Below are 27,677 nucleotides of genomic sequence, written 5' to 3'. Positions count from 1 at the left end.
AGGGCGGGTACCGGGTATTGGGGACCTCAAAGCAGCCAACATGGCTGGAGCAGGGGGTAAGGGGTGAGGGGGAGGCAGGAAGGGCAGAACCGGTGGCTGATGGTCAGAGCTGTGGGTCCCGCAGACCAGGACTGGCTTTGGCTTTGACTTTGAGTGCAGTTGGAAGTCTGTGCAGGGTTTGGAGTGGAGCAGTGACGTCACCCCAGCCTTCGCAGGAGTCTCACCCAGGAGTGTCATCCCAGCCTTCGCAGGAGCGCCTGTCTGGTGGAGTGGGGAAGCAGATGGGGGGTTGGACCGGGCAGCTGGGTTTCTGTGGCTCCCGGGAACCTCACGACAGTGTGGCTTCATCTCCTTCTTTGAGCTCAGGGCTGTGCTCTTATTATCGCACTGGGATTGTAGAAGAGTCGAGGGCTCCTCCAGAATCTTCCTGGTCAAAGCCGCTGAGTGGGGGTGCGGGTGGCCCCGAGAGCCGTGGGCACCCAGGCCTGGAGCCGGGTGTCTGCTGGGTTGCCCTGCCCTCCGCAGGGTCCTGGTCTGTTCTTGTTGGAAGTTGGGTAAGCAGTGACAACCCACTGCAGGGTAACCCAGCTCTGAGGGCTTGTGACATGTCACTTCAGCCATTGATTTAGCAAACTTGGCCTTGGAGATGCCGCAGGGAACCACGGAAACCGAGTTCTCTCCCTGTGGCCCTTGGCATTCCTGGAGTAATGCCCATCCCCAGGTTCAAAAGCTCTCATTGCTTTGGGAGGGGTCTTTTAGTGGCAATAAAGCTTAACTCCCCTGAAAGTACCATAAAACCCACTGTGTCGTGCAGCGGGTGAAACCCTGTATTTCAGTTGTGTTTGGTCAAAGAGCTTTTGGACCTTTGACTCAGTGTCGTTCGAACTTTGAGAGTGTCCCTGGGCAATTGAAGGTGTCCAGGGGGCGGGCCCAGGAGGATACGGACTGGAAGCCACCACTTGAGCTGGGTGGCAACTCCATGGGAGTTTAGTTGTCTACGTCAGAGGTGGGAGATGACATCAGCTGCCTTCCAGTATGGGGGAGGCCTGGGGCCTGTTCCAGAAGGTTCTGGAGGGGAACTCAGCAATGTAGACCTGGCCCTGCCTTTGGAGGCCGCTCTTAGGTTCTGGATGACCTGGCGAATCCCCTGCACTCCTCAGATTCCATGAGTCATCATCCCCAGAGTGACATCTGAGACAGGAACCAGGACAGAAGTGGGTAGGGGGCAGAAGGAAGAACGGACCCCAGCGTCCACCAACCAAAACTTAAAAATGAAGGGAAGATGACCCTTCTCCGCTTGACCTTGCCAGGTCTACACTGTCTGTCCCTCCTTGATCCGCGTTTTCCAAGGTGCTGGAAATGACAGGTGGGAGGAAACAGGGCCAGGCGGGCACACTCACGTCCTGCACCTGACTTGGACCCCTGCAGCCCCCAAAAGTTGGTGTCCTGAGGCTGGGGTGGGCCACACAACTGTGGTCGTGTGCGTGGCTGGCGATGATCATGATCCTGGACATGGCTGTGGCGACGTGTGGCTGTCACAACATACATGAGAGGGGTGACATGCAGGCCTCAGGGCTCTGCAGGATGGCCTGGTCCTCCTGACCTGGGCAGGCGTGGCTGGCCTCCTCTCTGAGAGGCAGGAGCAGCAGGCCCCTCTAGCACCGCCGAGCTTGGCTGGAGGCTGACTCTGGACCCAGGATTCCTGGCCTCAGAACCAGAGCTTTCCCCATGGGGACAGATAATCTCTGCCTGGCCCAGCCTGCCTCTTTCAGGGTTATGGAGAGGTCAAGAGACAAACTATTAAATCCTGGAGCCTGGTACACAAAGGGCTCTGGAGAGAAGTTTGATAAGCAGTACTTGAGTCAACAGGACGCAGGCAGGGATGCAGCTAAATCCGTGTTTACACAAATATTCCTCAGGGCGCCCAGTGGCAGTATTTGCATACAATGAATGGGATGCTGGCCAGAGGATTAAGGTCACCAGCAGCTACCAGGGTGTATTTTAAAGGGTCAGCTGATAGGAGAGCAGCACAGTTGAATTTCTTTCTTTTGACAACTAGTGTTTCACCTTAAAGATGCCAGGACCCCTGTGGAGGGACGAGGGGGAGGGCCCTCGAACCAAACCCCAGGTGACCAGGAGCCCTCAGAGATGACCTGAATGCTCTGATGTACAGACAGGGAGAGGTCGCTGTGCAGGAAGGGGGTCCTAAAAGACTTCTTGAAGGAGGTGGGCACCGAGGGGGAAGCAGGAAGCCCTAATCTTTTGCTGGTTGTAGAGCCCCTCCAGGATCTGAAGAACTCTGACCCCAGAGGAATGACAGTGACACTTTTGTACTGTCCCCCCCACCTGTCCTAGACACAGGTTGAGCAGGCTTGGCCCAGATTCCGTCCAAATCCACCCAAGTCCTGCGGGCAGAGACGCAGGCCCAGAGCAGACCGCATGCCAGGACAGGCTCTGGTGTCCTGGGACTCAGAAGCCACAGCTGAACTCAGAGTGGACAGTAGAGACTGGTGACTTAGTGCTGAAGGCCCACAGTGGTCAGCCTGACAAAGGCCATTGGGGCTAAGCACTGCTTTGAGAAGTGTGACCTTGAGCCCCCTTTTTCAGAGGCCTTTAGAGAGAAGGAACTAGAAAAGCAGTCAATCGATCGATGAAGGACATGGTCATTTTGTCCACACTGAATCATCTTTCTAGGGAGGTGTGTGTCGTCATTGTCACCTGCCCATGAGACCCACTTCTGCCAACACCCGAGCTCCAGCAGGCCCCAGACTGTCCTCAACACCCGCTGAGGGTCCAAGACCAAGTTTTCACTCTGGATTCCAGAGCAGCAGGTGGAATCTGAGGGCCCTACCTCCACTTAGCTACGTCAGCTTCACTTCTGGCTTCCTTTAAGGGGGGCAGGGAGGTGGGGTAATGGGGATTAAACCCAGAGCCACACCCCTGGTCCTTTTGAATTTTATTTTGAAACAAGGTCCTGCTAAATTGCTGAGGCTGGCCTCGAACCTGCGGTCTCTCTGCCTCAGCCTCCCAGGTCGCTGGGATCACAGGCATGTGCCACCACGCCAGAGTTCCTGTCTATTTTGTAGCTTAGAATCCATGTCAGTTTTTTGTGTACATTTGTGGGGTGGGGACAATATTGCTTTAAAGAGAAGACCCAGCCCTGGGAGAGTGTGACCCCACAGCCAAGGCTGTCCCCACAGCAGTGTCACATGGTCAAGGTGTCCTGAAGGCTGGGTCACCCACCCAGAGCCCTCATGCATTGCCTAGGGCAGTCCAGGCTCCTGGGAAACTGTTCTGAACCCCATAGATCTTAGGAGCCTTCCCAGGGACCAGCTTGTGACCTTGGGCAGGTGACTACCTCTGGACCTTGGTCCCTCATCAGAAACATTTAGGGAGATGACTTCTAGAAGCCTCGTCGCTCATCGCGAGAGCGTTTGCAAGAAACGTCAGCTCCTGGAGGGGGCGATGGCAGCTCTGGGGGTGGTGGTGCCCCCTCCCACTGCCCCACCTCTGCACCTTTTGCAGAGATCTCTGCCAGGCACCAAGGACCCACGGGCCTGTGTCACCCTGATCCTGGGATCACCCAGCAAGGAGGGGATTCCGCCCACAGAAGGCCTCTGGGGATCTTAGCCTTTGGCCCCTTCTGTGGGAGGCTGGAGCCCGGCCTCTTTCCTCCCATTTGGGCCATCAAACCCTGTGGCCATGACTGGTGACCGTGCGCACTTTGCTTATTGACAGGAACTGGTCCTGTGGCCCAGGAGCCGGGGCTGGAGAGGCGGGGTGGAGGCTGGGCCTTCACTGGGTTGCTGGCTGCTCAAGCCCTCACCACCCAGCTTCCCCTACGCAGCGCATTAGTCACCTCCATCTCTGTGTCCAAGTAGCTCAACTGGCCAGGGCTGTGCTGTGAGGCCAAAGTTATGGGTTACCCTGGCAACCCACCCTGGTTTGTCATTTCTCCAACAGATTATAAGACAGCAGGCGGCCGGGGCCATGTTCCTCTCACCCACCAGGTACGGTCAGCACCTAGCACCGTGTCTGGTCCACAGTAGGCACTTAATAAATGCTTCTTGCGTGAATGAATGCATGTCCAACCCATCAGAGCTGGTAGAGCTCGAGCTTACTGAGCACCTACTATGTGCCAGGGACCCTTCTAGGCGCAATCTTCCCAGGCAGGCGCCGTTACTGTCTTCTTCTGGTTAAGACTCTGAGGATTGGTAACTTAAGGTCACAGCTCAGAAGTGACCAGCTGAGACTGAAGAGATGGCACCGATAACTCCTAGCAAGTCTGTGCAGACATGGCCTCAGCAGCCAGAGGGTCTGGCTGGGTCACTGGCCCAGCCCCTGCCCCCGCACCTGCAGGTCTGGGCGTTCTTCAGATTGGCCCACGGACTCTCGAACCAGAGGTCCTGGCTCCAGGGGCTCAAATAGTACCGTGAAGACTCAGCCCCTCTGCTGCGCGCCCCACCTCTAGGCAGACTCCTACGTCCCCCCACCCCCAGTCACGTGGACAGACAGGTGTCCTCTGCACAGTGGCTCTGGAAGGGGCAGAGAGTGGGTGAGCTTCAGCCAGTCACCAGAGATGGTGTTATTCTATTCGTCGGTGGCCGTGGTCACAGGCCCATCTCTGAGCTAGAGGTGGACGGTCCCCAGTCACGCTGTGGAGTTTTAAGAGTGGGATGTAGCCTTCTGCTGGGGAAATCGGATGCTGTGACCAGGAACATGGGATCCAGGTGGAGGTGCCCAGTGTCCCTCCTTGTGGAAGGACCGCTGCCGCCAGCTTTCAATCATCCCCAGCAGAAAGTGCCGGAGATCCGCCTGCCTGTACAGCGGCCCTGTCCGTCCAGCCCCGCAGACCTCATGAGGTCACTTGCTGACCCCAAGCCACGGGGATGGAATGGACTCTCAGGGTTGAGCTGAAACCGTTCTGTCTTCAGGAGGTGTGTGGTTCCGAGATAAAACGTGCAGCCCCAAAGTGGCCCAGCAGGTCATCGACAGAGTGCCTTTGGGAACTTTCCTAGAAGATTTAAGGCCACTGGGGTACAAAAGTAGGGAAAGGTCCTTTGCCAGGTCACAGTTCCAAGCGACATTTTTTGAGAGGCCAGCTCTCCCTCCCCTGCAGCCACAGGCAGGTGAGCAGAGCAGAGAAGAGGCCCGGGCCTTCTGGTGGGGGGTCTGCAGGTCCCCTGGTACTCGCTCAGCCCTGCCCACAGGGACCCCTCTCACAAGCCCAGAGGCGGTCAGCACGCAGCACTGGGGCAGTGTGAGTGACCTTCATGTGGCAGGGGTCCTGCCAGACACACCCAGTGTTCCCTGGCTCCACACCCACACAGATGGACTCGCGGAGCCACTTCCCTGTAGCACGCAGCAGAGGGCAGGGGCCTTTCAGGTGCCGTGTGTGGCTGGCAGGCCCAGCACCCTGGTCTTGGGGACATTTTTCTTTCCAAGGGGCCAGCGTGGCGTGGTGGATGGGCTTCAAGCTCGGGGGTCAGGCCCTCCAGCGTCCACTCGCCAGCCCTTCTGTTCACTGGCCTCAGGGCTCTGGCCAAGTTCCTGGACTTCTCTGAGCCTCAGTTTCTTCATTTCCCAGAGAGGATTAGGTGAGATGGCACATCTGGAGTTCCCAGTAGGAGCTCGGGCCACCACGGTGAGACTGGGATGGCGTTTGAGGGCAACCCAACCCCTCTCCTGCGAGTGCCCCGGGCATTTCTGGAAGGCAGGTGGCTTGTTGCTGCTGTTGTCGTAGACACACGTGGCAGTCGAGCGTGTTACACAGACAGGGAGGGTAACTCCTGTCATCATGGGTGTGCGTGAAGTGGGTCACGCAGGCTGTTGGGTTCCTGTATGAACACAGGAAGTGCTGTCCGCTCATTCCACTCCTCCCAGTCCCATCCCCCTCCCCTTCACTCCTTGTCTAATCCTGCTCCTGTGTTTGTTCCAAGTGATGCTGACAGGTCAGCCCAGGAGCGGGAGAGGCTCTGGCCTGGAGAGTCCCTGGAGTGAGCTTTCTTTGTTGCTCTAGCAAAAGACCCTGAGCCGGTGGCTTCACACGGCACCCCCTGACCCCCTTGGAGTTCCGGAGGTCAGAAGTCCTCCCTGATCTCACTGGGCTGAAAACCAGGGCTGTGCTCCTTCCGGACGCTTTGGGGACATCTCTTGTCCTTCGCAGCTTCTAAAGGCCACCTGCAGCCCCTGGCCATGCCTCTGCCTCCATCTTTAGGTTCAGGAAGGTCGCATCGTAGGCCTTCTTCCTTAGTCACCTCCCCCGCCCCATCCATGTGCGGTGCGCCTCATGATGGCTCTGGGCCCCTTGGAGACACAGAAGTCAGCAGGTCAGCACGTGGCGTCCCCTCTGTCCTCATTTCCCTTTCCCATGTAAGTGACCATATTCACAGGTCTGGAAACCAGGGCGGGACGTCTAGCGGGGTGGGGTGGGGGGCTCTGTTTTCTTGTCTACAAAGTGGCGGTGCCAGTCCTGACCTCCCAGAGGTCTTAAAGTGGTGTCCTGAGATGGTTGATGGGAAAATGTTGGTTGCGTCTGCCCCGACACACCTGCTGATCACAGAGGGCCAGGGGAGGGACGATGTCACAGTTCCCACTGAGGAGGGCCGGTGATGTAGAATGACCCCAGGGAGGGCTCAGCCTTGGAGAAGAAAATGGAAAGAGAGGATGGTACTCGGCCCCCCACTGAGTGGGCAGCGCCCGCCACAGGGAGAGAAGACAGCGCAGCCCAGAGAGCTCGGGCAGGCTAGACTTGAGCCATCAGGGCACTGTCCTAGGTCACAAGGACCCCACAGAGCTGGGGAGAAGCGGAGGGTGGGCAGGGCAGACCGCTGGAGCTGGGTGTTGGCGGGTGGAGTGGACTTGATGGTGAGTACCTTAGGGAGCCGTTGGAGGCTTCTCCGCCATGCCTGGCTGGACAGGGTTAGTGGAGGGCCAGGGGACCCTGCCTTTCCAAGGGAACTCTCTGACCCTGGAGGCTGGAATGGTCTGGAGTTCACCTCACGGCTGGTGCGGAGAAGCCCTGCCTGGCCTGGTCGCCGAGCAGGGCCCACAGGCTTGCTGCCAGCATCCGTCCCAGCCGTTTCCTGCCACAATGTCCACTTCCTCTGAGTCCCCAAGACCTCCAGGTCCAGGTCCCCGGCCTGACAGTGTGACCCCAAGCAGGATCAACTCCATGCAGTTGACCTTTGTCCTCACGGAGATTAGACTGATGCCTAATTAGTAGCCTATGGGCTACTTACCTGGGCCCAGCTTGCAGGAAACTCAGGCTTGTCCTTGGAGGCTGGTCGGTAAATTACGCCTCATTAGCTAAGATCTCTGTGGGACCTGCCTGCCCCTGTGTGCTCTGGGCACACCAGCTCCGTGACCCCGGCGTTTCATGTTGGGGTGTGAAGGCCGTGCTGGCTGAGTCACTCCAGTTTCCTTTTCCAATACAGCACCACAGCTAGCAGCTCCAGAGGTGCTGGGCCAGGGGGGGTCAGCGCGGCCGCAGGCTGACTGTCCTCCGGCAGAGCACTTAGCTTCCAGAGCCTGGGCCCAGGTCAGCTTCGCAGTTCAGATGTTCTGAGTTTAGAAATGGAAGTCAGCTGGGCAGGCACAGGAAGGGCCCAGCCAGGTCTGGGGCAGACCCCCAACCAAACCCAGGGACGGTCACAGCAGGGGCATGCGGAGACCCAGGGAGCGGCCTCAGGAGTGGTCCACTGAGGTCTTGCCCTGAATGTTTGGAGTCAAAATGAAGGTGAAGCATGGGACTTGGGAGCTTTAGAAGCAAGGTCTGCCAGTGACTTTGTGTTTTTTTTTTTTTAAACCCTGATCTAACTTTCTTTTAAAAAATACATTGCATTTATTTATTTTTATGTGGGGCTGAGGCTCCCACCCAGTGTCCCCCTCTTGGGAGGCAGGGTTCCACCACTGAGCCCCGTCCCCAGCCACTTCTCACTCGCTGCCCCTCAGCGGTCCACCACGGATGCGTTGTGTATCTTGCGTCCTGGAGTAGCCGTGGCCAGTGTGGCGGGGTTGGGGGGCTCATGCCTGGCAAGAGGTCCTGTGGCGAGGTGCTACTGACCGCCCTCCGTGAGAGCCAGGGCTGGCTTCTGGTTGGGGGACTGCCCTGGGTGTGACACTCCACTGTCACCGTCCCATCCATTCTTCATGGTTTGGGGAACGAGGAGCCCCACACGTCATGTGACGGGTCCTAGTGGGTGCCCTACCTCCTGGGGTGCCCACCTCACGCCTCCCAGGTTCCCCTCCAGGGTCTCACCTCCATTCCCAGGAAGGCAAATGGTTTCCTTCTCTTTGGGCATCTGATTGCCCAGGGTCTGGAATTCAGGAGAGCTGCCTCCTGTTAGCATTCAGAGAGACACTAGAGGGACTATAGTGGGGTGGGTGCGTGGGTGCTGAGTGGGGTGGTTGCGGGAGAGGGGACAGGGATTTAAACATCGCTCCCGGAAAGGGGAACTAGAATCTGCTCTAGGAGGGGACTGGCTCTAGGGTGCAACTGTCCCTCGCTGGACTCCAGGGATGCTTGCTAAAGATCCGGGGTCACTTGAAGGATTCCTTGGGTCCCGGGGAGTATTCACCCCCTCAGGCTGTAAAGCCTCAACTTCCCTCAGTAAGAGAAGGAGTCTGGGGGCTGGTGAGTGAGCAGAGAGGCTGGCTTGGCCTCTGGGAGCTGCTCCGAGTTGTCCCTGCCCCGGGCCCCAGCACCTGAGCCTCTGACCCCTCTTGCTGCGCTGTGAGCGTCCTCTTGCACTTTTGACCTTCCCCACACCAGCACAGGGAGGCCAGTTGGAGATGGTGGAGCCCAGAGACGCCAAGTGACTCATCCAGAAGTCACACAGCAGATCAACTCCAGAGCAGATTCCTTGAGGCCCCAACCAGGCTGCTTTCCACTCCACGGGACAGCCCAGGCCCGTAGCGCTGCCAAGGGAATGCAGTCCAGGGCCGGCTCCGAGTTCCCCCGGCAAAAACTGGCTCGCCTGAGAAGGGCAATGAGCGGCCATGGGGACACTTTGGCATCTCTTTATACCTGAAGCGCATTAGGCCCCCAATCTCCAAAGGGCTTGAGCTTCCCAGGAAACCCTAAGCAGCCACCAAAAGCTGACCCCAGAAGCCCAGCCCTTGGTTTGTAGGCCCCTTGGGGAGGAGGGGCACGGGGTCCCCAGCCGGGAGGCTGACCGCCAGGGGTGGAAGCTGCCAGCCCCTGGGATGCTTCGGAGGAGGGAGGCCCTCCAGCTGGGCGGGTGCCTGGGGGCGGTGGAGGAGGGCGGCGGACGGTTCACGCGGCGGCCAGCAGACTGGCTGCGTGTTGCAACGTCTGGTGGCAGCATCCTGTCCGTGTGTGCAGCTGGGCTAACCTCGCCGGCGCGGAGGCGCGTGTGTGGCTCAGGCCGAGCGGCCCGGAGGCTGCTGGCACCTCGCATCCCATTTGCAGCTCCGGGTTCAGCCGCAGGTCAGCGGCGCCCATGACATCACGGCGTTTGTTTACCGCCGGTCTGGTGGCGGAGGAAGGAAGAGCCGGCGGCCGGGGTGGCTGGAGGGGGACCCCTTTCCTACCCCTGGCTCCTCCCAATCTTTGTCTCCGCCCGCAATCCCACGCCCCTTTTTCGCCCCCCACCTCGCACCCTCTCCATCTGCAACCAGGACCCCAATCTGAACCCTCATTCACCCCTCACCCCCATCCCTCCCATCTGCACCCAGGACCCTGAGCCCGCTACTCGTCCCCACCCCGTCCCCCAACTCTGCATCCAGGACCCCAGCCCGACACTTCCATTCACCCACCGCTCCCACTCCCTCCGCATCTGCGCCCGCGACCCCGCCCCGCCCCCTCGACCTCCCACCGCTTCCCACCGGCTGCCGGTCCGCCAACTGGGCAGGGGCCCAGGCCCCGCCCCAGACCCCCGCTCCACGCCCCCGGACGCCACGCCACGCCCCTCCCGGGCCACCGCCCCGCCCCTGGACCCGCTTTCGAAAAGACCGACCGACCGCAGCCTCCAGCCAGACCCGCGGGGCTGGCTCCGAGGCCCTCCTGCCACCCCCCCCCCCTGCGTCCTGTGAGCCCCGCTGGCCGGCTCCCCATCGCCCCCTTGTTATTGGACGGTGTGTTCCCCGGGCTGGGTAGGCAGCCGAGGCCCATCTGGCGCCCTCTTCCTGGGGAGTGGCCCTGGCCACCTGGACTGCCTCCGGCTCACCGCCCTCCTCCCACTCCTTGGGCTTCCCCAGGTGTTCTGAAAGCTAAGGGACCTGGGGACTTAAGCCACGCCCCTTTTCTTCCCAGACACTGGGACTTGCCAAAGCCCACCCTCGCTGGAGAGGAGGCTGGGGCTCCGGGGTGGCAGCCTCGTGCTGGTTCTGCGCGGCCCCCACCTTGGGCCCCTCTTCTTCCATCACCTGAGGGTGCCCAGCACCCCCACCGCCTCCCTGGCTCCCACCCTCATCCCAGGCTCCACTGCAGCAGCGGGAGCTTGTTCTAAAATCCGGGCTAGAGGCTGTCCTTCCTCTGTTGACAACCCTAGCCAAGGGCTGTCCTTCACACTCAAGTAGAAATCAAAGTGCTGGGGCTGGAGTTGTAGCTCAGAGGCTGGACTGACAGGGTCACTGATGGATTGGGTGCAGGGGGAGAGGGGACCAGAGTGATGTGGTGGGGACAGTGGAGAAGGGCCTCAGGGGCAGAAAGAGCCGGGACCCCACACCCAGAGCAGCGGGTGGAGCCGTGATCCTCGGCTTGGTGGTTCCTCGTCCACCAAATGAGGACTGCAGGACCCACCTGTATTCATTTCCAGTAGCTGCCACAGAGGCGACCCCAAGTCAAGGTACTGGCAGGGCCACACTCTCTCCAAGGGCCCTGCCAGCTCCTAGTGGCTTCCATAGTTCCTTGGCTTGTGGCTGCTTCCCTCCAGTCTCTGTCCCCGGCCTTCCTCCCCTGTCTGTGACGCTTCCATTTCTTATGAGGTCACCAGTCAGTGGTCTTCGGGCCCACCCTAGGCCAGGGCACGCTCACCTCGAGAGCCTTCACTCTTGTATTCGCACAGACCTTTTTTTCCAAATAGGGTCACACAGGGTCTGGAACCTAAGACTTAACTTTTGGGGGACACACATCACCCTCCCATACCAGTCCCTGGTCACTGGTGAGGTCTGCATCTCAAGTTACCCAAGTAGGCACAGTGAGCCTTAGAAACTCGAGCCCTGGCAGGCCCCCCTGCTCCCGTGGAGACCAAGGACACGTGCACAGCCAGCCACCAGCCCTGGCTGGTGCTGACCAGGACAGCAGCTCCAACCTCATGTCCTCCCACCTTGGTCCTGAGGAGCCCCGGGATCCTTGCAGCCAGCCCTGGGCACACATGTGCTCAGTGACACTGTATAATGAACACAGACGCTGTCCCTTTGCTCCAGTGACATCATGGCCAAGGGAATCACGCAGCATAGGTTGGACTTCAAGCTCTAGGAGCCTGGAGTACGGAGTGTCGTCCTCTGTGCCTCAGTTTCCTTGTGTAGAAAGGGGGGTACCCCCGGCTGTCCTGAGCTGACAGCGAACGAGACAGCAGCAGTGCCCAGCGGGGCCTGAGGGTCAGCCAGCACCACGCCCTGCCAGCGCTGGTGGTCATCTCTGTGCCTCTCGATGGGGCCGGTTCCAGGCTGGACATCTGCTGGCTGAAGGCTGCCCAGCTCTGGGTTGCGTCAGGACCTGTGGGACTGCGACACCGCCAGCTGATCTAATTTGAGGAGCTTCCTAACAGACTTCTCCCCTAGCTGAGCCAGCAGCCACCAAAACGTTCTCCACAGGCCGGAAGGGGGACCGGAGCCAGCGAGCGCCAGGCTCACAGGGCTTGGTGGGGCCCTCTGCCCAGCAACCCCACATGCAGGATCAGAGGGTCCTGGAGCATCTAGCCCAATCCCCAACAGAGAGGCCCCGTGTCTTTGTGGCCTCTGGCCTCCTGGGGTGAGCAGTGGGACCCCGTCATGAACCGAGGCTGCACAGGAGTCGTAGCTGCTGCCTTTATTGTTAGCAAGGTCCCCTGGCAGAGGAGATCCCTCCGCCCGGGAAACCAAAGTCATTAGGTGGTGCTTGCCCAGGAGACCCCGGCTGGGGGCTCTGTGTTCAGTGACCTTCCCCGGACACTGCCTTGATGATTGACAGACTCACAGAACGTAGTGGACTCCACTGCCCGTCCTTCCCGAAGAGGGCCACACTGGGGCACGCAGACTTTGGAAAGAGGGCTTGTGGCCGAAAGGGCAGGCGGGGTCCGAATGTCCGGAAAGAAGAGGTCGGGAGGCAGTGCCCAGCCACTGTCGATCCTTGGTGGGTGGGATCGCGGAAGCAGAAGAGCCATCAGGCCTGTTGGATGTGCCCACGTGACAGGCCAGACCTGGCCAGGGGTGAGAGGTAGGGGTTCATCCCAAGGGAAGAGTGCGGTGCGACAGCAGGAATCGGGAGCCTGGCTTCAAACTCTGATTAGTAGTATTACCATAGTTTTTGTAGTAATGACAGGTACACCTAATTAAAGTGTCATTGTTCTGGATGGCAGGCAGGAGGGGAGGGAGGCCCGGGAAGACGTCCACCAACCCCCCTACCTCTGGCAATCCCCAGGATCCTCACTGAAACCCCAGGCTCCACCAGAGCCCAGCTTGAGAGTGCTTCCTCCCCCAAGAAATCCCACCAGTGACACCAGAGCTCTCTCTGCAGGTGGTCAGTTTCCACAGGCTGGTCCCCACCTGCCCAGGCTGTGGCTGTGGACCAAGGAAGTCTTCTAAGTCAGGCGGGAGGACGGGGAGGGAAGGAGGGATGGCTAGGGTTCTTGCTTCTGCCACTCATCCCAGGCTGTGTCTAAGGGGGGAAGACAGGGAGCCCCAGTGGGGGACTTTGGGCAGCCATCGCCCCAGTGACCAGTTTGGAGAGCAGAAGAATCTTCTGGGCGGAGATTCTTTTGTCGCTGTGTGGAAGTGGCACCAGCTGGCGTTCACTGGGCCCCCTGTGATCCTCCTGACCCCGCTTCCTTAACCACCCGCACTGAGGGGGTCACCTGAGTTCGCGTACCTCCTAAGTGACAGATCAGAGCTCGCTGGCTCTGGAGCCAGGTTCTAGGTCACTGTGCTCAGGACATGGGGGCTTTCTCTTTGGAACTGGACAGGGTGTGGAAGGGGGGAGACCAGAGCTGACCCAGGCCATAACTGCATCTGTGGCATTCAAGAGCCTCCCCTGCAGGCTCTGCCAGGCTAGCGGCTCCGTGCTTTCCCGTTCTCCCCTGGCCACAGGGTGGCTGGGAGGTCCTGGGAGGGGAGGAGACAGAAGCCCTCCAATCTGTGGCCGCCCAGCCCACCATGCCTTGGGCCTCTGGCGGGTATTTTCATTCCTTCTGTGAAGCCAAGAGCACGGCTCCATGTTCAGAACACAGGGCCCGGGGGACCCGAGCTGTCTGCCCATGACCGGCCCAGGGACCTGGACCCTTCCGGGGGCTGCCAATTATAAACAGATGTCCTTCCTGGGGGTCACCCGAGAACACCCAGCTCATGTCATGGTGGAGGGTGCTCCAGAGCGGAGTTCCAGGAATGAAGGCCAAGTCCAGGCGTTGGTATGAGCCCCCGGGAGAGGAAGGCTGAGCTGGGTAGAAAAGCGCACTTGGTGTCCTCCAGTCAGCAGGTTCTTCTAGAGGCCCCTGGGGCCAAGGCCACCGGGACGTCAGCTGAACACCTCCTCCGTCTGGCTGGGTGCTGGGGCTGTGTGAATGCAGTTCCCCCGAGAACCTGCCAGCTGTCAGGAAGGCAGGGGTGTTCAGCAATGGGCCAGCGGCGCCCTCACGTCTGTGCTTAGTGGACACCAGCAGGGCTCACCTTTGCAGTGAGAACCAGGAGTTCTGCTTTAGGAACTGCAAGACTCTGGGCAGGTCACTTCATCTGTCTGAGGCTCACCTTAAAAAAAGAGGGGGGATACCCACCCACAGGGTAGTGAGGGTTAATGTAGAAACCAATCCGTGTCCTTGGCACAGTGCCTGGCCCAGGGCCAGCGCTTAAAAGATGTTAGACACTGTGTGGTGGTGTTGTAGGGAGAACAGAAGGAGCAGCCAGGGAGGTTTGGAACTGAGGGATATTCAGGCAGGGATCTGCAGGATGAATAGGAGTCCATGACTTGGCATTTAAAACAGGAAGAGAATTGCAAACAGTTACCTCACAGTGGATGGGAGGCACTGGTAGGGTACTGAGGGACAAGCAGGGGTTGACCCCACAGCGCTGAGTTACCTGTGTGTGCATAACTATTTTGGAAAAGATCTATGGGAAGCTTTACTACACCTTCCATTGTTAAGAGCATAAATAACTGAGTTCTTTAAGGCTTTCTCCCTTACACAGACAAACATAAAGAAGCACGTGCAGCCAGTCTTCCGCCCTGAGGCTCCTCTATGCAGCCCCTTTGCCTGGTAGTTTTGGGGGCTGAGGTTATCCCAGGTGCCTAATGCTTGGCCCCTTTTCTGAACATTAAGTCCCTGAGCATCCTTCCATGCCGTGAGACACTCATCCTTTGACCAGCGAGGGGAGGGGGTCACCAAGGGCTGGTGCTATGATTTTCTCAGCCTTTTCTCCTTGTGGGAAATTCCAGCAGAGAACGTACTGCATGCTAGTGGGTGCCAGCCCCGTGCGCTGAGTCCCACGGGACCCTTTAGAGAAAGGAGATGAGTTTTCTCCCACCAGGAGAGTGAATGGAACTGCTGTCTGGCTGCCCGACAAAACTTCAGTTCACATCCCAGCCCTGTCACTCATTTGTCTGTGTGGTCTCAGACAAGAAGCTCAGCCTCTCTGAGATGGATACATCATGGCTGTGTCCTAAATGCCCAATTTAAATGAGGTTCCCTTTTTTCTTCTCTATCCCACTTGCCCTGGTTGGTGGCCCAGGGTTTCCTGTTCCCTCTGTCATGCCCACTGGAACAGGGTCTCCCTGCAGCAGGATCCCAGCACTGGGCTCCATGCCCATTCCATCCCACCCTGGGCTCTCTGTGGTCCTGGCAGGTGGGTGCACAGGATGATTGTGATGGACACTGAGTGACATGGCATGAGAAGGACCTTCGGGGTGGGAGTGAAGGCTGGGTGCTGGACACCTGGGATTTGGGAGCAGAATCTTTAAAACTCAGACTCCTACCCTGCTGGGGCTTCTCGCATCTGCGTGGGGAGGGAGGTTCTGGGTTCGAATCCTGTCCCTACCGTGCAGAGTGTGACTTGGGGTGGGTGACCTCAGTACTGTGAAAAGTGGGCAATGACAACTCTGGGTGTAGCCCCGGTGGCCGCGCGCTGGGCCAGCAGAGAGGGCAGCCGCTCAGGGAGAGGGCAGCCTGGCCTCTCCCGAGCTGCGCTCCAGCCCGGGAGGAGCAGGGGGCCCGAAGCTTGCCCTCTGCCCGGGGAAGGGAGCCACCAGAGCCCGGATTCTATAATCCCTGTTGATGAGTAAACCCCGGCTCTGACCTTGACCCGCCGCTCTGTCCTGCGAGTTCATTAACGGAGGCCAACCAACCGGCTTCCAGCACCGGGAGCCCGCCCCTCGCGGCCCTTCCCACCCGCCTCCAGACCCCGCCCCCCTGTCCTGGCACTAGGAGGGACGCTTGTGCTATCCAGGTCGGGTCACCCCCAGGGGTCTCTGGCAGGGCACCTGGGCAGGCCTGCAGATATAGCTGCTGGCTTCTGGTGACAGAACCCCAGAGGGGTCCAGGCGGGGACCAGAGGAGCCGGAGCAGCTCCACCCGGGAGGGGTCTCATTGCCCTCCCCTGGGCTCTCCCTAGCACCCAGTCTAGGTGACACCACCCGTCCACGGAGGCGCAGCTGGCCCCTAAGACAAACAGACGAACAGTGTCCGCCAGCCCCAGGACCTTGTGCATCCACCAGAGGACCTGGGGAACCCGGCGCAAGGCTGCGCATGCCCCCGACGCACAGCACCGAACACACGGGAGGCTTGCGCGGGAACATGGCGAGGCTCGCACTAGCCGCCCTCCCCAGGCAGCCCAGCCCCGCGGTGGCTGTTCTGGGGAGGGAAACCCCTGTCCTCCCTCGCTCAGACCCCTGTGCTGAAGATTGGGGACCCTGATGGCTCCACGGGGGAGGATGCATGGTCTCTCGGCCTGGGAGGTGGTCGCACCTTTGGCCCTTAACTTTCATTAGTTAATTCAGCAGACAGCACACGCCATCCTGGACGCGGGGATATAAAATGAGTAAGACAGCACTGAGTTCTTCAGGGCTCCCAGCCCACGGGGGCAACCTCTGTCTCAGCAGCCCCTCAGAGGGAGCCACCAAGACTCAGGAGCCTGACTGTTGTCCTTGCCTGCCATTGGAAGACAGCAGGGCACGACCTTCATTTCGTCCCTTGCCCCTGCCCTGTCTCCTCCCCAGGTGGACAGTGCTGGGCTCCCTGGTTCCCAGACCACAGGTCTCCTGGTTAGACCCTGGGGAACCTCAAACCCCTGCCCTCCTCACCTTGCCCAGGTTCATGCTTCTGGGGTGGAGCCCTCAGGGACCTTCTGATGGGAACCCCTGCACACCTGTTGGTGCTGAAAGTAACTGCAGGGTTCCAGAGTGACAGGCACCCATCTGGACCACTGCTTCAGACACCCTGAGGTCATCACTTGTCTTCGTAGGCATCTAGACCCCCGTACCTTCCAGCAAGCTCCCCAGCTCTAAGCTTTCCTTCTGTTGACTTGCCCAGAAATTCTTAGGGTCCCCAGAGGTACCTTTCTGCCTCAGCCATACCTTAGGGATCTGTGCAAGCCCAGTGGTCCCATCACCCATGAGAGACAGAGACAACGGAGCAGGAGGAAGGAAGCCAAGGATTGTCTTCATCCCAGGTTGATATACTCAGAACTGGGTGGGTGGATGGATAGATGGACAGATGGACTGATGAGTGGATCCATGGATGGGTGGGTAGATGGATGGGTGGGTAGATGGATGGGTGACTAGATGGATGGGCGGATGGATGAGCTAATGGGTGGTAGGTGGGTGATGAGGGAGGATGGAAGGAACCCTGGATGACAGGGATGTGGGGGTCTGGTGAGGTGAAGGATGTCGACACCAAATCACATCCTTAGAACAAATGTTTCTTTTTCTTCTCCATGGTCTAAACCTCCCAGCCTTTCCTGGAGGAACACATTCCAAGGCTGTTTTTAGTAAAGTGTCCCTTGGAGTCTCTCTAATTGCAGCCTCTTTGCCCTTGATGGACTTCTGGGGTCCTGGAGACAGCCAACAGGCTTCTCCCTTGTAAAACCGTTTCTGTGTTTCAGGACTTCAATTAAAAGAAATAAAGTGGTTGGACTGAGTGGGGCTTTCAAACTGGGCTTTCCCAGAGCTGTTTCAGGGTTGAGAGAACACTATTATTTCCTTTTTAAAATAATTTAAAAGTTTAAACAATTCTAATTAAAAAAAAAATCAATGCACCAGAATCCTCGAGTGTGCCAGCCCCCACTCGCCCCACCTGGCTTATTCTTTTTCTAAATGAAAGTTCTGAGGTTTTAAGATAAGCAGTTAATAAACTGTGGTCGTTCTCCGCTCTGTCCACTCGACTTTCCACTACAACCGGCAACAATATAAAAGAGAGAGATGGGTCGGGTTCTGGTCCATTGTGACTGGAGCCACCATCTGTAAGCCCCGGTTTGGAAGGCTTGTCTTCCCACATAAGCCATTTTGTTCTCCTTAGTCGTCTTTAGAATAAGAAAATATTATGAGTTGGACATACCACTTATTTCTCTTGGTTTCACACATCGGGGTTTCCATACTGGGTTTATTTTTGTGTAGAGAAGTTCACTGATAATTTTTAAAAAGGAAAGAAAATAAGAACCCATTGGACTGATCCCCAAGAAACAGCTTCCTGCTCTTGCTTTTCCCAGGTTGTATCCTGAGCTTGTGGGTCCCGGGCCTCCCGCCCTCTGTGCCATCAGAGTTGACTCTTAGTTAGGGCCGTTAGTCTCCCCATCCTCTAACCCTGGACTCTCGTGGGGAAAGATGTGCTACCCTCCCTCAGGTCAAGGGTGAGAACAAGCCAAGCTTCTCCTCTGAGCCCTTATGGGCCAGCCATTCATAAACTTGCCCCAACCCTTGAACTACCCGCTGTTCAGTCCGCGGGGTGGCCTCCTGGTGAAGTGAGCTGCTCCTAACCAGCCAGGTGAGGCAGCAGTTCATCTCACCTGGAACCTGGCTGCCCCTCTCCCGCCCTCCCTTCCGAGTGTGACCGCAGCAGGGTGGCAGGCCCCCTCAGCCTCTGCAGCCCCGAGGCCGAGCCTCCCCATCCATCCTAGCCCTAGACTAACTGGTGAGAAGCTGATTTGGAAGAACATTCTGGAATATTGGGTAGAAAAACTGTGCTCTTGCTTCTGAGATAATCAGCACTGGGCTGGCAGGAGGCATCCTGCTAGAAGGAGTATATTAGAAAGATTAGTAAGTAATCTATCAATTGGTCGTAAATGGGCTCAGAGACCGGACCGGTGACACACGCCTGTAATCCCAGGCTTGGGAGGCTGAGGCAGGAGGATTTCGAGTTCAAATCCAGCCTCAGCAAAAGCAAGGTGCTGAGCAACTCAGTGAGACCCTGTCTCTAAATAAAATACAAAATAGGGCTGGGGATGGGGCTCCGTGGTTGAGTCCCTCTGAGTTCAATCCCCAGTACCAAATAAATAAATAAGCTTGGGAACTACTGGTTCACTTAAGAATAGGCTAATTTCCCCTTTAAAAATTCATATTGTTAATTTGCTTTGTATACTTTATTTTGGGGTGAAGTCAAGGAGGGAAATTTAAAGACAAGTTATTTCACTGGACTTCTGATGGTAATAATTGCTTGTTTCATGACCACCTTATTCTCTTCTTTTAGATTGTTCTATGGGGCCGGACTGAGAAATGCCTGAAGGAGACGACGGAGGAGATCCGGCAGATGGGCACAGAGTGCCACTACTTCATCTGTGACGTGGGCAACCGGGAGGAGGTATACCAGACGGCCAAAGCTGTCCGGGAGAAGGTCAGTGGCTTGGGAGGGCCTGTCCTCAGAGCAGCTGAACGCAGGGTAATGCCAGGAAAAGGGGATGTGCTTGCGTGGCCTGGCAGAGTGGCTTTGTCCAGGGCACTTTAGGGGACTTTCCTGAGGAGCTGGTCCAAGTTGCACAGGCAGGGGTTGGAGATGATTGCACAATAGCTGTAGTCACCTGTGGTCTCCTTGGAAATTTAAACCTGTGGGTTTCTCTCCAAGACTCTGAGAGCCCAATGCCCCACTGCCTCCTGGGAAAATCCTTCTCCTGCCCTCAGTCATCTAGTGCGTCAGTTTACTCCAAGAGAGGAAAAACCACCCTGTTGGGTGTCCGGCATGTGGCAATGGTAACTCTTTTATGTGCCGATAACTTCATTTATTATCCATGTGACGTGTCCCAGGAAGGGTGCGTGCCATAAGTCATTTCTGACCCTCAGCACACAGCTGGTCTGGCGCTGATGCCATCTTCTCAACAAGGCCGATGCCAGGGAGGTGGTGTGGCTTCCCAAGGCTGCACGCACGTGGTGGGGGGTCTGGTCTGTGCCCTCACAGCCCTGTGTCCCCTCCCGCCCGCAGGTGGGTGACATCACCATTCTGGTCAACAACGCCGCTGTGGTCCACGGGAAGAGCTTGATGGACAGCGACGATGACGCCCTCCTCAAGTCCCAGCACATCAACACCTTGGGCCAGTTCTGGGTAAGAGCTGTCCTGGCCGAGAGCCAGCCCTGGGCATGACAGGGAGCCTGGCCAGCTGGGTGGCAATAGGCTCACCAGGACCAGGACTCGGGCCAGCAGAATGTCCAAGGACAAAGCGGGACCAAGAGGAATGTCCAGCCCCAGAAGTCACTAGACTTTCTGATCTGTGACCTCAGTGTCCCGCAGCAGGGTGCCTCTACCCCTTCCCCTGCAGGAGGGCTGGGCCGCTGGAGTAGCGCGGCCCCAGGTGGGCAGGTGTCCCTGGGCCAGGGCAGGAGGGCTGGTGGAAACAGCAGCTGCTTCACACCGACCCCGTCTGCCCGCAGACCACCAAGGCCTTCCTGCCGCGCATGCTGGAGTTGCAGAACGGCCACATCGTGTGCCTCAACTCCGTGTTGGCGCTGTCTGCCATCCCCGGCGCCATCGACTACTGCACGTCCAAAGCGTCTGCCTTCGCCTTTATGGAGAGCCTGACCCTGGGACTGCTGGACTGTCCGGGCGTCAGCGCCACCACCGTACTGCCCTTCCACACCAGCACTGAGATGTTCCAGGGCATGAGGGTCAGGTCAGTGGGCAGGGGACCGGACTCCTCGCCAAGCTGGGCCAGCCAGCGTCTGTACAGGGAGAGTGCGCTGCAGGGTCCCCAGAAGCCACTCCTCTGCCGGGCTGCACCCGGGTTCTCCATCAGTGGGGGGTAGGATGCTCCAGCAGATTAGGGTCCTGCTGCTCAGCTCGGGGCTTGTACACAGCCCGGGCCAAAGGCACGCAGTGGAATGAGGCCAGCGGTAAAGAGAGCAGGGTTGACAGGCATGTAGCATGGTGCGTCCCTTGAGCTGAGCAAGGAAGCCAAAAGGGGACACCCCGAATGCTTGTGTTTGTGTGGAGTTCTAGAATGGACCACACTGAGCCGCGGTGCCGGAAAGCAGACCCGTAGCTGCCCCAGAGGAGGCAGGGGAGACAGAGGCTTTTAGAAGTTCCTTCTTTGCGATCTGAACTAGTGAGGTTAACCAAGTTGTGTGCTTAAGGTGCGCACCTTTCCCTGTTTGTAGATTATAGATCCATATCAAGGAATGCAGAGGCCCCACAGGGGCAGTGGGGCCACTATTTGGGGCTCAGGAGCCAGGCACCCAGGGTGGTGGCTGCCCTGCAGCTGTGGTGTCTGTGTGACAATGGGCCTGACTAGTTCCTGCCTGACCTTCACTGCTCATCTGCAAAATAGGGCCTCGTAGGTTCTATAGGGAGAATAACATGGTGTGATGTGGAACAGCATGCGTGCCAGGTGAGTCCTGGGTAAATGGCACTGTAGGGGTATAGAGATGTGTAAGGTCACAGATACATGAAAATCATCCAAAGACTTTTTTTTTTTTTGCTATTCACACGATGATCTGTTTTCTAAATTATATGCTTCGCCTTCTTTCAGAGGATGAGGGCTGGGGTGTAGCTCAGTGGTAGAGCACTTGCCTAGTGTGTGTGAGTCCCTGGGCTGGTGCACACCATGCAAGAATCACTCAGCACACCTTACCTGTGAAGAGAAGTGTAGTGTTGGTGATCAGGAAGCAAAAATATCTGCACACGCCGGCAATCCCAGTGACTCAGGCTGAAGCAGGGGGATCGTACATTCAAGGCCAGCCACAGAAACTTCATGAACCCGGTCCCCAAATAAAAAAATAAAAAGGGCTGGGGGTGTGGCTTAATGGTAGAGCACCCCTAGGTTCAATCTCCAGTATATAATAAAATAAATTAAATTAAAAATACCTGGTTTTGAATCGCACTTCAGCTACTCTGCAGTTGTGAAACTTGGGGCTAGTTTTATTGTCTCTGAGCTTTACTTTGCTCATCTGTAAAATAGTGGAAATGATATGTAACTCATAGGGTCATTGAAGGATTAAAAATAATACATCTAATTCATCCAGTGCAAAGGGCAGGACTTATTAGAGGCTTGATAAAGAGCTACTGCCCGTGTTGTTTTTACTAATAATAAACCACCTGCAAAAGAGCCTGTTAGCTGGATGTGGTATGACCCAGGAGGCTGAGGCAAGAGGATTGCAAGTCTGAAGCCAGCCTCAGCAACTTAGTGAGACCCTGTCTCCAAATAAAAAATCAAAAGGGCTGGGGATGTGGCTCAGCGGTTAAGTCCCCTGGGTTCAATCCCCAGTTCCCCACACACAAAAAGAAGTGCATTTGTTTTGGATTTTCCTGACATACCATCTTTTCATTTTGCCCCAGAGGTATATGTTTCCCTCTGGTTTTGAAGGAAAGTGTAAGTTCTGGTTATACTGATTATAGTGTCCTGATTATGTAGCCCTGATTATAGTGTCCATGACTATTAATATCCCAAGATCAATTACTTCTCCCTTGAGGACTTGGTTTGACTTCGTTTCATCTGTGTATACAAGAGGTGCTCAATCAATGCCTGTTGGACAGAAGTGCATCAGTGGTGATTACAGTTTTGATTGGGCACCCTCAACACAGAAGGGGAGGGACACTGGCAGTCATCACATGGGTGTATTTTACCTACTGGCGTCTGTCCTCTCCACCACTTAAGAAATTCAAGGTTTACCCAAGTCATTGTTTCTTAGAGGTTCAGAATGCAGACCCAAATGGCCTGGTCGCATCTCAGCTGTGTGACCTTGGGCAGGTTACTTGACTTTTCTGTGCCTCCATCTCCTCGTTTATGAAAAGGGATTAATCGTAGTCCACCTACTTCTCGGGTTTGGTGCACACACGGCAACCCTGCTAGAGGGCTCTTATCCCCATGTCACAGGGGAGGAAACTGAGGCTTGGAAGGCAGTTACTTGCCCAAGGCCACCCAGGAGAACCTGGCTAGCTGAATGTGGTTTTTCTGAGAGTCTGTGCTGCCTCCGGGAGTGGCCAGTTCCCCGTGTACCCCTCCCGCCCACCAGGGAGACAAGGGAGAAGGTCCCACCAGCAGACAGCAGAGCTCCTCTGTGGGGTTCTCCTGAGGGTCTTTCCAGGAAGCCCCCAAGCCCATGGAGCTCCTTCTATCCATTCTGCCTTTTCTTCCCCCAGAGGCAGGACTGGCCACAGGTAGAGGCCGGAGAGTCCACCGGCCACCACATCTGTCGGGTTCCACACCAGTGAGCTGCCTCCACAAGCTCATCTCTGCAGAACCAGAGGCCAGCGCTTTGGGACAGTGTGGCTGAGGGCCTTTAGAGGCACCCAGGACAGCAAAGAAAGCCCAGGGCAGGGGTGAGGTCTGTGGATCCCAGGAGCTGCCTGTGCTCAGGAATGTCACCAGACCTAGTGACTCGGTGCCCTCAGTCTTGTGGTGTCAGGGCAGACCCCACGCCCTTGGTGGGACTGGCATCAGAGCCAGCAGCAGGAAGGTGGGAGGAGCACCGAGGAGAGGGGCGAGAGCATGACCTCGAACCCTGCGGGCCTGGTTGGTCCTGCTTGCCCCCCAGAGCCTCGGTTTCCCTGTCATCAATTGGAGAGGATGGTGTGAGCACACGGGGACATCACTGCTGCGGGTGTCCACAGTCAGAGGGCTCTGAACAGGCACGAGAAGCCCCTGTGATTGCTCAGTCCATCATTCACTGAGCAGTTTCACGGAACACGCTCTGCAATGTCTGCATGAATCCACGAGTTAGAGAACCAGCTGGCTGGGCAGTGGGCACCTCCAGCACAGGCCCCGCCTCCAGACAGCATGAGGACACCTAGGCCAGGGCTACCTGCTCAGCATCCCTGCAGTCAGCAAGTATCTACTGAGCACCCGCTACATGCCAGACACTGTTAGATGCTGAGGATACAACAGGGAGCAAGACTGATCGGGCCTCTGCCCTCACGAACTCAAAGTCTGTTGGGGGAGACGGGCCATTGGCTAGGAAACAAGGCCACTCTAGACGCGCTCAGTGTGGTGAAGGAATTAGCAGGCGGGCAAGATCGGAGGCCGTTTGGGGGACTATGGGGACAAGAGGTCTCCCAGAGGAGCAGGGAGAGGACAGCTGGCAAAGGTTAGAGCGTAGGTGGCAGGAACAGTCCTGCTGGGGCAGAGCAGACACAGGACACTGGGCAGGGCCGGGCTGTGCAGAGCTGGGCGAACCCAGGTGGGCTAGAAGTCCTGGTCCCCAAGGGCGCCCCCTGCAACCTGGGGGCCCTCGCTCGGGTGCTGGAGGCTGCAGTGAGGGAACATGGAGCCCCGACAAGTCTGAGCTCGAACACCCCCAGTCTCGAGTGTCACACGGGAAAAGCCGAGGGACACCCCCCACGTCAGCCACCCAGACTTCCCAGGAGCACGCGCTTCCCCGAGAGAAACCCGCTGTGTCTCTTCCTGCCCCAGGTTTCCCAATCTCTTTCCCCCGCTGAAGCCAGAGACGGTGGCGCGGAGGACGGTGGAAGCGGTGCAGCTCAACCAGGCCCTCCTCCTGCTCCCCTGGACCATGAATATCCTCATTATCTTGAAAAGGTAGGTGCGGGGAGGAGCCCCGGTCAGTGTCATGCCAGACATTCCCGGTCCCCTGGAGGCCCAGTGGGGAAGCAGCAGGCAGGAGGACAATGTGACCGATGAGTCATGTCTGCTGTGGGCACGAGAACGAGGGGTCGGGGCACCTGCGCCACAAGGTCCGAGCCCCAGCACAGGCAGCGGTCCTCGGGCCCCTGTAGTCCTGAAGAATTACTGAGGAAGCCAGGAGCCCTCGTCTGTCAGCTGTATTTATCACATTTACGTGTGAGGCCCTGGGTCCCATCCCCGGCACCATTAAGTAACCACGACAGAATTGAGTGAGTGGCGATGACCAGCTTACTGCCCGACAGGCCGTGTTTTCATGACGAGGAGTTACATATTCCCCAAAACAAAGTGACTGTAGTCAGGAGAAACGTCGTTTTACATTTTCATGAATCTTTCATCATTTAATTGGAGACAACTGGATTCTTGTGTCTGCCGGCGTCACACAGCCTCTGGGAGACGCCACTGTAGACCTGTGAAAGGGTGACAGTGATCAAGGCTGGTGGTATCTCAGTATGACCATAAAACAGTCTGAACTTGCAGACCCCTGGGAGGATGGCAGGTACCCCAAGGGCTCCTGGACTGCACTTGAGAACCACTGTTCTACAGACCCAGACCAGGCCCAGCCCCCAGGAAGTCGGAGCTAAGGAGGAACACGGGTGCCACGAGGCCGGCCGAGGCTCAGGAGCGTCACACTGATAGTCCCAGGGACTCACCAGAGTAGCTGAGGTGGCGGCTTCATTCAGGAGATGGTCCTCCAGAATCTGCCCCGTGTCGTGTTCCCCTGGAACTTTCCAGACCTTGTGCAGCGAACCCTTGCCACCCCAGTCCCACACTGAAGGGGCCACTGCAGCTGGCCACCTCAGCAGTGCTCATGGCTCTTGGGTACAGGGAGAGCTTTGTCCCTGGAGCCTCAGGACTCCAGCCCCCGCCCTGCCTGACGGACCCTCCCACCTGGAGGCCTCTTCAGGAATGAAGACCCCCGTGCTGGGCTGGCATCACCTCCCCAGAAAGCCAGCCTCCCAGCCACTGTGACACAGTGACCACTGAAACCCGAAAACAGGGGACAGTGCCAACCAGTTCTTTCTCCTCCAAGCTCAAAGCTTCTTTGGAGGCTCAGAGTGGAGAGGGGACGGGGACAGCTGGACACACTCCATTCTGACCTCTGGTCCAGGAAGCCCCTTGGCTGCTTCAGGGATCCCCTTTAAGGGCAGGGGCACAGGCCCTCACTGAGGCCAGGCTGGCACTGTGCGCCTCAGGGAACCTCAGAAGTCTTCTGGAACATTCTATAGAAAAGTTAGTTTGCTACATCATCTAAACCCCAGCTGACATTTCCTGTCCTATCCCCCACTACCTCCCCACGGGAAGCAGAGGCCACTCCCCCTCCCCAATCCCTGCAAGGGACCCCCTCCTCACCTTCCCTGAGAGAAGTCTTTAAAGGCCCAACCCTACTGCCACCACCCCCAGGAAGTTTTCTGAATTGTTCTGCCCAGAAAGGAGCTTTCCTGTCTTGCACGTGGAATGGGCCAGGGCCCTTCAATCTGACTCATCAGACAGGGGGTTCTCTCTGTGCAGGCCAGGGCCAGGGGCAGGGAGTCAGATATGAAATATCACCCCAAAAGTACCCAAGTGACAGGCAGGCAAGATGACCTCAGGACTCTGGGTTGCACCCAAGAAAAGCCTGTAGGTGAGTCTGGGACACTTCCCTGGAGGACACGACACCCAAACTGGAGCTCACTCCTCAGCCCCACAGTGTAGATCTCTGCTGAAGGACCTCTGGCCCCGCTGCCCTCCCGGGCTGTTTGGTTGCTATCACTGAAAACCACAGACTAGGTTACTTATAAGGAAGAGAGGTTTATTCACTCTCAGTTCAAGAGCACAGGGCTGGCCTGCTGGGCCTCCAGAGACGGTGCTGCTGTCCCACAGCATGGCACCACGAGGTGAGACAGCAAGCTGCCTCTATGACAAAGCCACCGCCAGACCACCCATGACGCCTGAGTGGAATAGTCCACTCGTGAGGGCAGAGCGCCCTCAAGGTCACCCCCCAACTCCACCAACGAGGGCCACATTGCAGCGTGAGTTTCGGAGGGGACCAGCACATTCACACCACAGTAGATGTCACGAATGTGGCGCAGCGAGGCTGATCCTGTGGCCGCCCTTCACCTTGTGGACAGCGGCTCACCCACTTGTGTGAAAGCTCTTCCCTGGGTGAACGCGGTGGTCACAGGGGAAGCTGGCCTGTGCTTGGGAAAGGGGAGATGAGTGCTTCTAGGAATACCATTCTACCACTCTTGTTTGATGTGGCCACCAGTGACCCCCCTGCTGACCATCTTCCTTTCTTCCTCCCTGCTCCCCAGCATACTCCCACAGGCTGCACTGGAGGAGATCCACAGATTCTCAGGAACCTACACCTGCATGAACACCTTCAAGGGGCGGACATAGAGGCAGGAGGAAGAGACATGCTCGAGGAGCGACAGAGCCTGCAGGGGCCATAGAACCTGGGCACACACCCATGCGCCTGCCTGTTGGTACATTTCTGCTGGGTGAGCAGGGCTGCTTCTGCCCCCAGGGAAGAATATGGCAGCGCCCCCAGGTCAGCCCCAGGACCTTTGCACAGGACTGATGCGTATAACTCTGACCCCCATGGGGAGCCAAGAAACCAGCTAGCAGCTGCCTTGTCATTTCTACATTTCTGATTCTGTACAGTTCATTGTTAAATTGCTTCTCAAGTCTAACCAGCCTCAGCAGTGTGCATAGACTATTTCTGGGAGGGTCTGTCCCTAGATGCTCTACCTTTCCCTCCAAAACCCACTCATCCTCAGCTTGCGCAAACTGGTTGAACAGCTGGAATAAAAAATAAAGAGAGATGGCTTTTGCAAGTTCCCTTGTTCAAATCCTTGGTGGGCAGATGGGAGGGAGCCAGTCCCAACCACAAAACCCTATCCTTTGAGAGAACTGGCCAGCTCAGGGCCCCCAGCTGCCAGGAGGAGAGAAGTGGGCAAAGACCAGGAGAGGAAATGGAGCCCAGACCTGAGGGCAGAGGGAAGTGCCTGGTTCCTTGCCAGAGCCCTTCCCAACACCAGTGGTTCCCTTGCCTGACCACCAAGAACCAGACTGCAGAGAGCGGGCCACAGCTAGGGCTGGCCACAGCTGGGGCTGCCCTCCATCCTGTGCCAGCACCACCAGGCCATCAACCTGGGAGAGAAGAACCTGTCTTCACCGACACCTGCTGTCTACATGGCACGTGGGTGGAGCCGAGAGGGGAACCCAGCTGAGAAGCCCAAACTCTGAAGACCTCCAGCCGTGATGTCAATCATCTGGTCAAGAAGGGACCACAGGTCACTGGAAAAAAACTTAGGGATAGATCACTGCAATAAGGCCAGTGCTATGGGACAGCAAGGACCCCACACCACAGGAAAAGCGAAGTCTGGGGCTGCAGAAGGTATTGGTCTCGGGCTCAGTCATTGGGGGAAAGTTATAGCCAAAAAGAGGTGTCTAGGGTCACCCTATGGATCTCTGGTGGCTGTCCCTCCCAGCCC

The 27,677-nt window shown here is 57.5% G+C and overlaps 1 protein-coding gene across 2 annotated transcripts in view; it reads left to right on the top strand.

Moving 5' to 3' along the window:
* Dhrs3 (dehydrogenase/reductase 3) overlaps nucleotides 1-27,461 on the top strand; it is a 32,997-nt gene extending 5,536 nt beyond the window's left edge. The window contains exons 2-6 of one of the 2 annotated variants that reach the window (XM_026397857.2): nucleotides 18,828-18,971; nucleotides 19,554-19,673; nucleotides 20,000-20,238; nucleotides 23,974-24,099; nucleotides 26,496-27,461. In XM_026397857.2, the coding sequence (XP_026253642.1) occupies nucleotides 18,828-18,971; nucleotides 19,554-19,673; nucleotides 20,000-20,238; nucleotides 23,974-24,099; nucleotides 26,496-26,580 (714 nt within the window). In that variant the 3' untranslated portion in view covers nucleotides 26,581-27,461. The remainder of the gene's footprint in view (nucleotides 1-18,827; nucleotides 18,972-19,553; nucleotides 19,674-19,999; nucleotides 20,239-23,973; nucleotides 24,100-26,495) is intronic. The other variant, XM_026397858.2, reaches the window with a different exon arrangement.
* Nucleotides 27,462-27,677: the final 216 nt, after the last annotated feature.

Source organism: Urocitellus parryii, chromosome 11 (genome assembly GCF_045843805.1).
Source record: "Urocitellus parryii isolate mUroPar1 chromosome 11, mUroPar1.hap1, whole genome shotgun sequence".
In the NCBI taxonomy this organism is placed as follows: Eukaryota; Metazoa; Chordata; class Mammalia; order Rodentia; family Sciuridae; genus Urocitellus; species Urocitellus parryii.
This window is presented reverse-complemented; position numbering and strand designations above follow the sequence as displayed.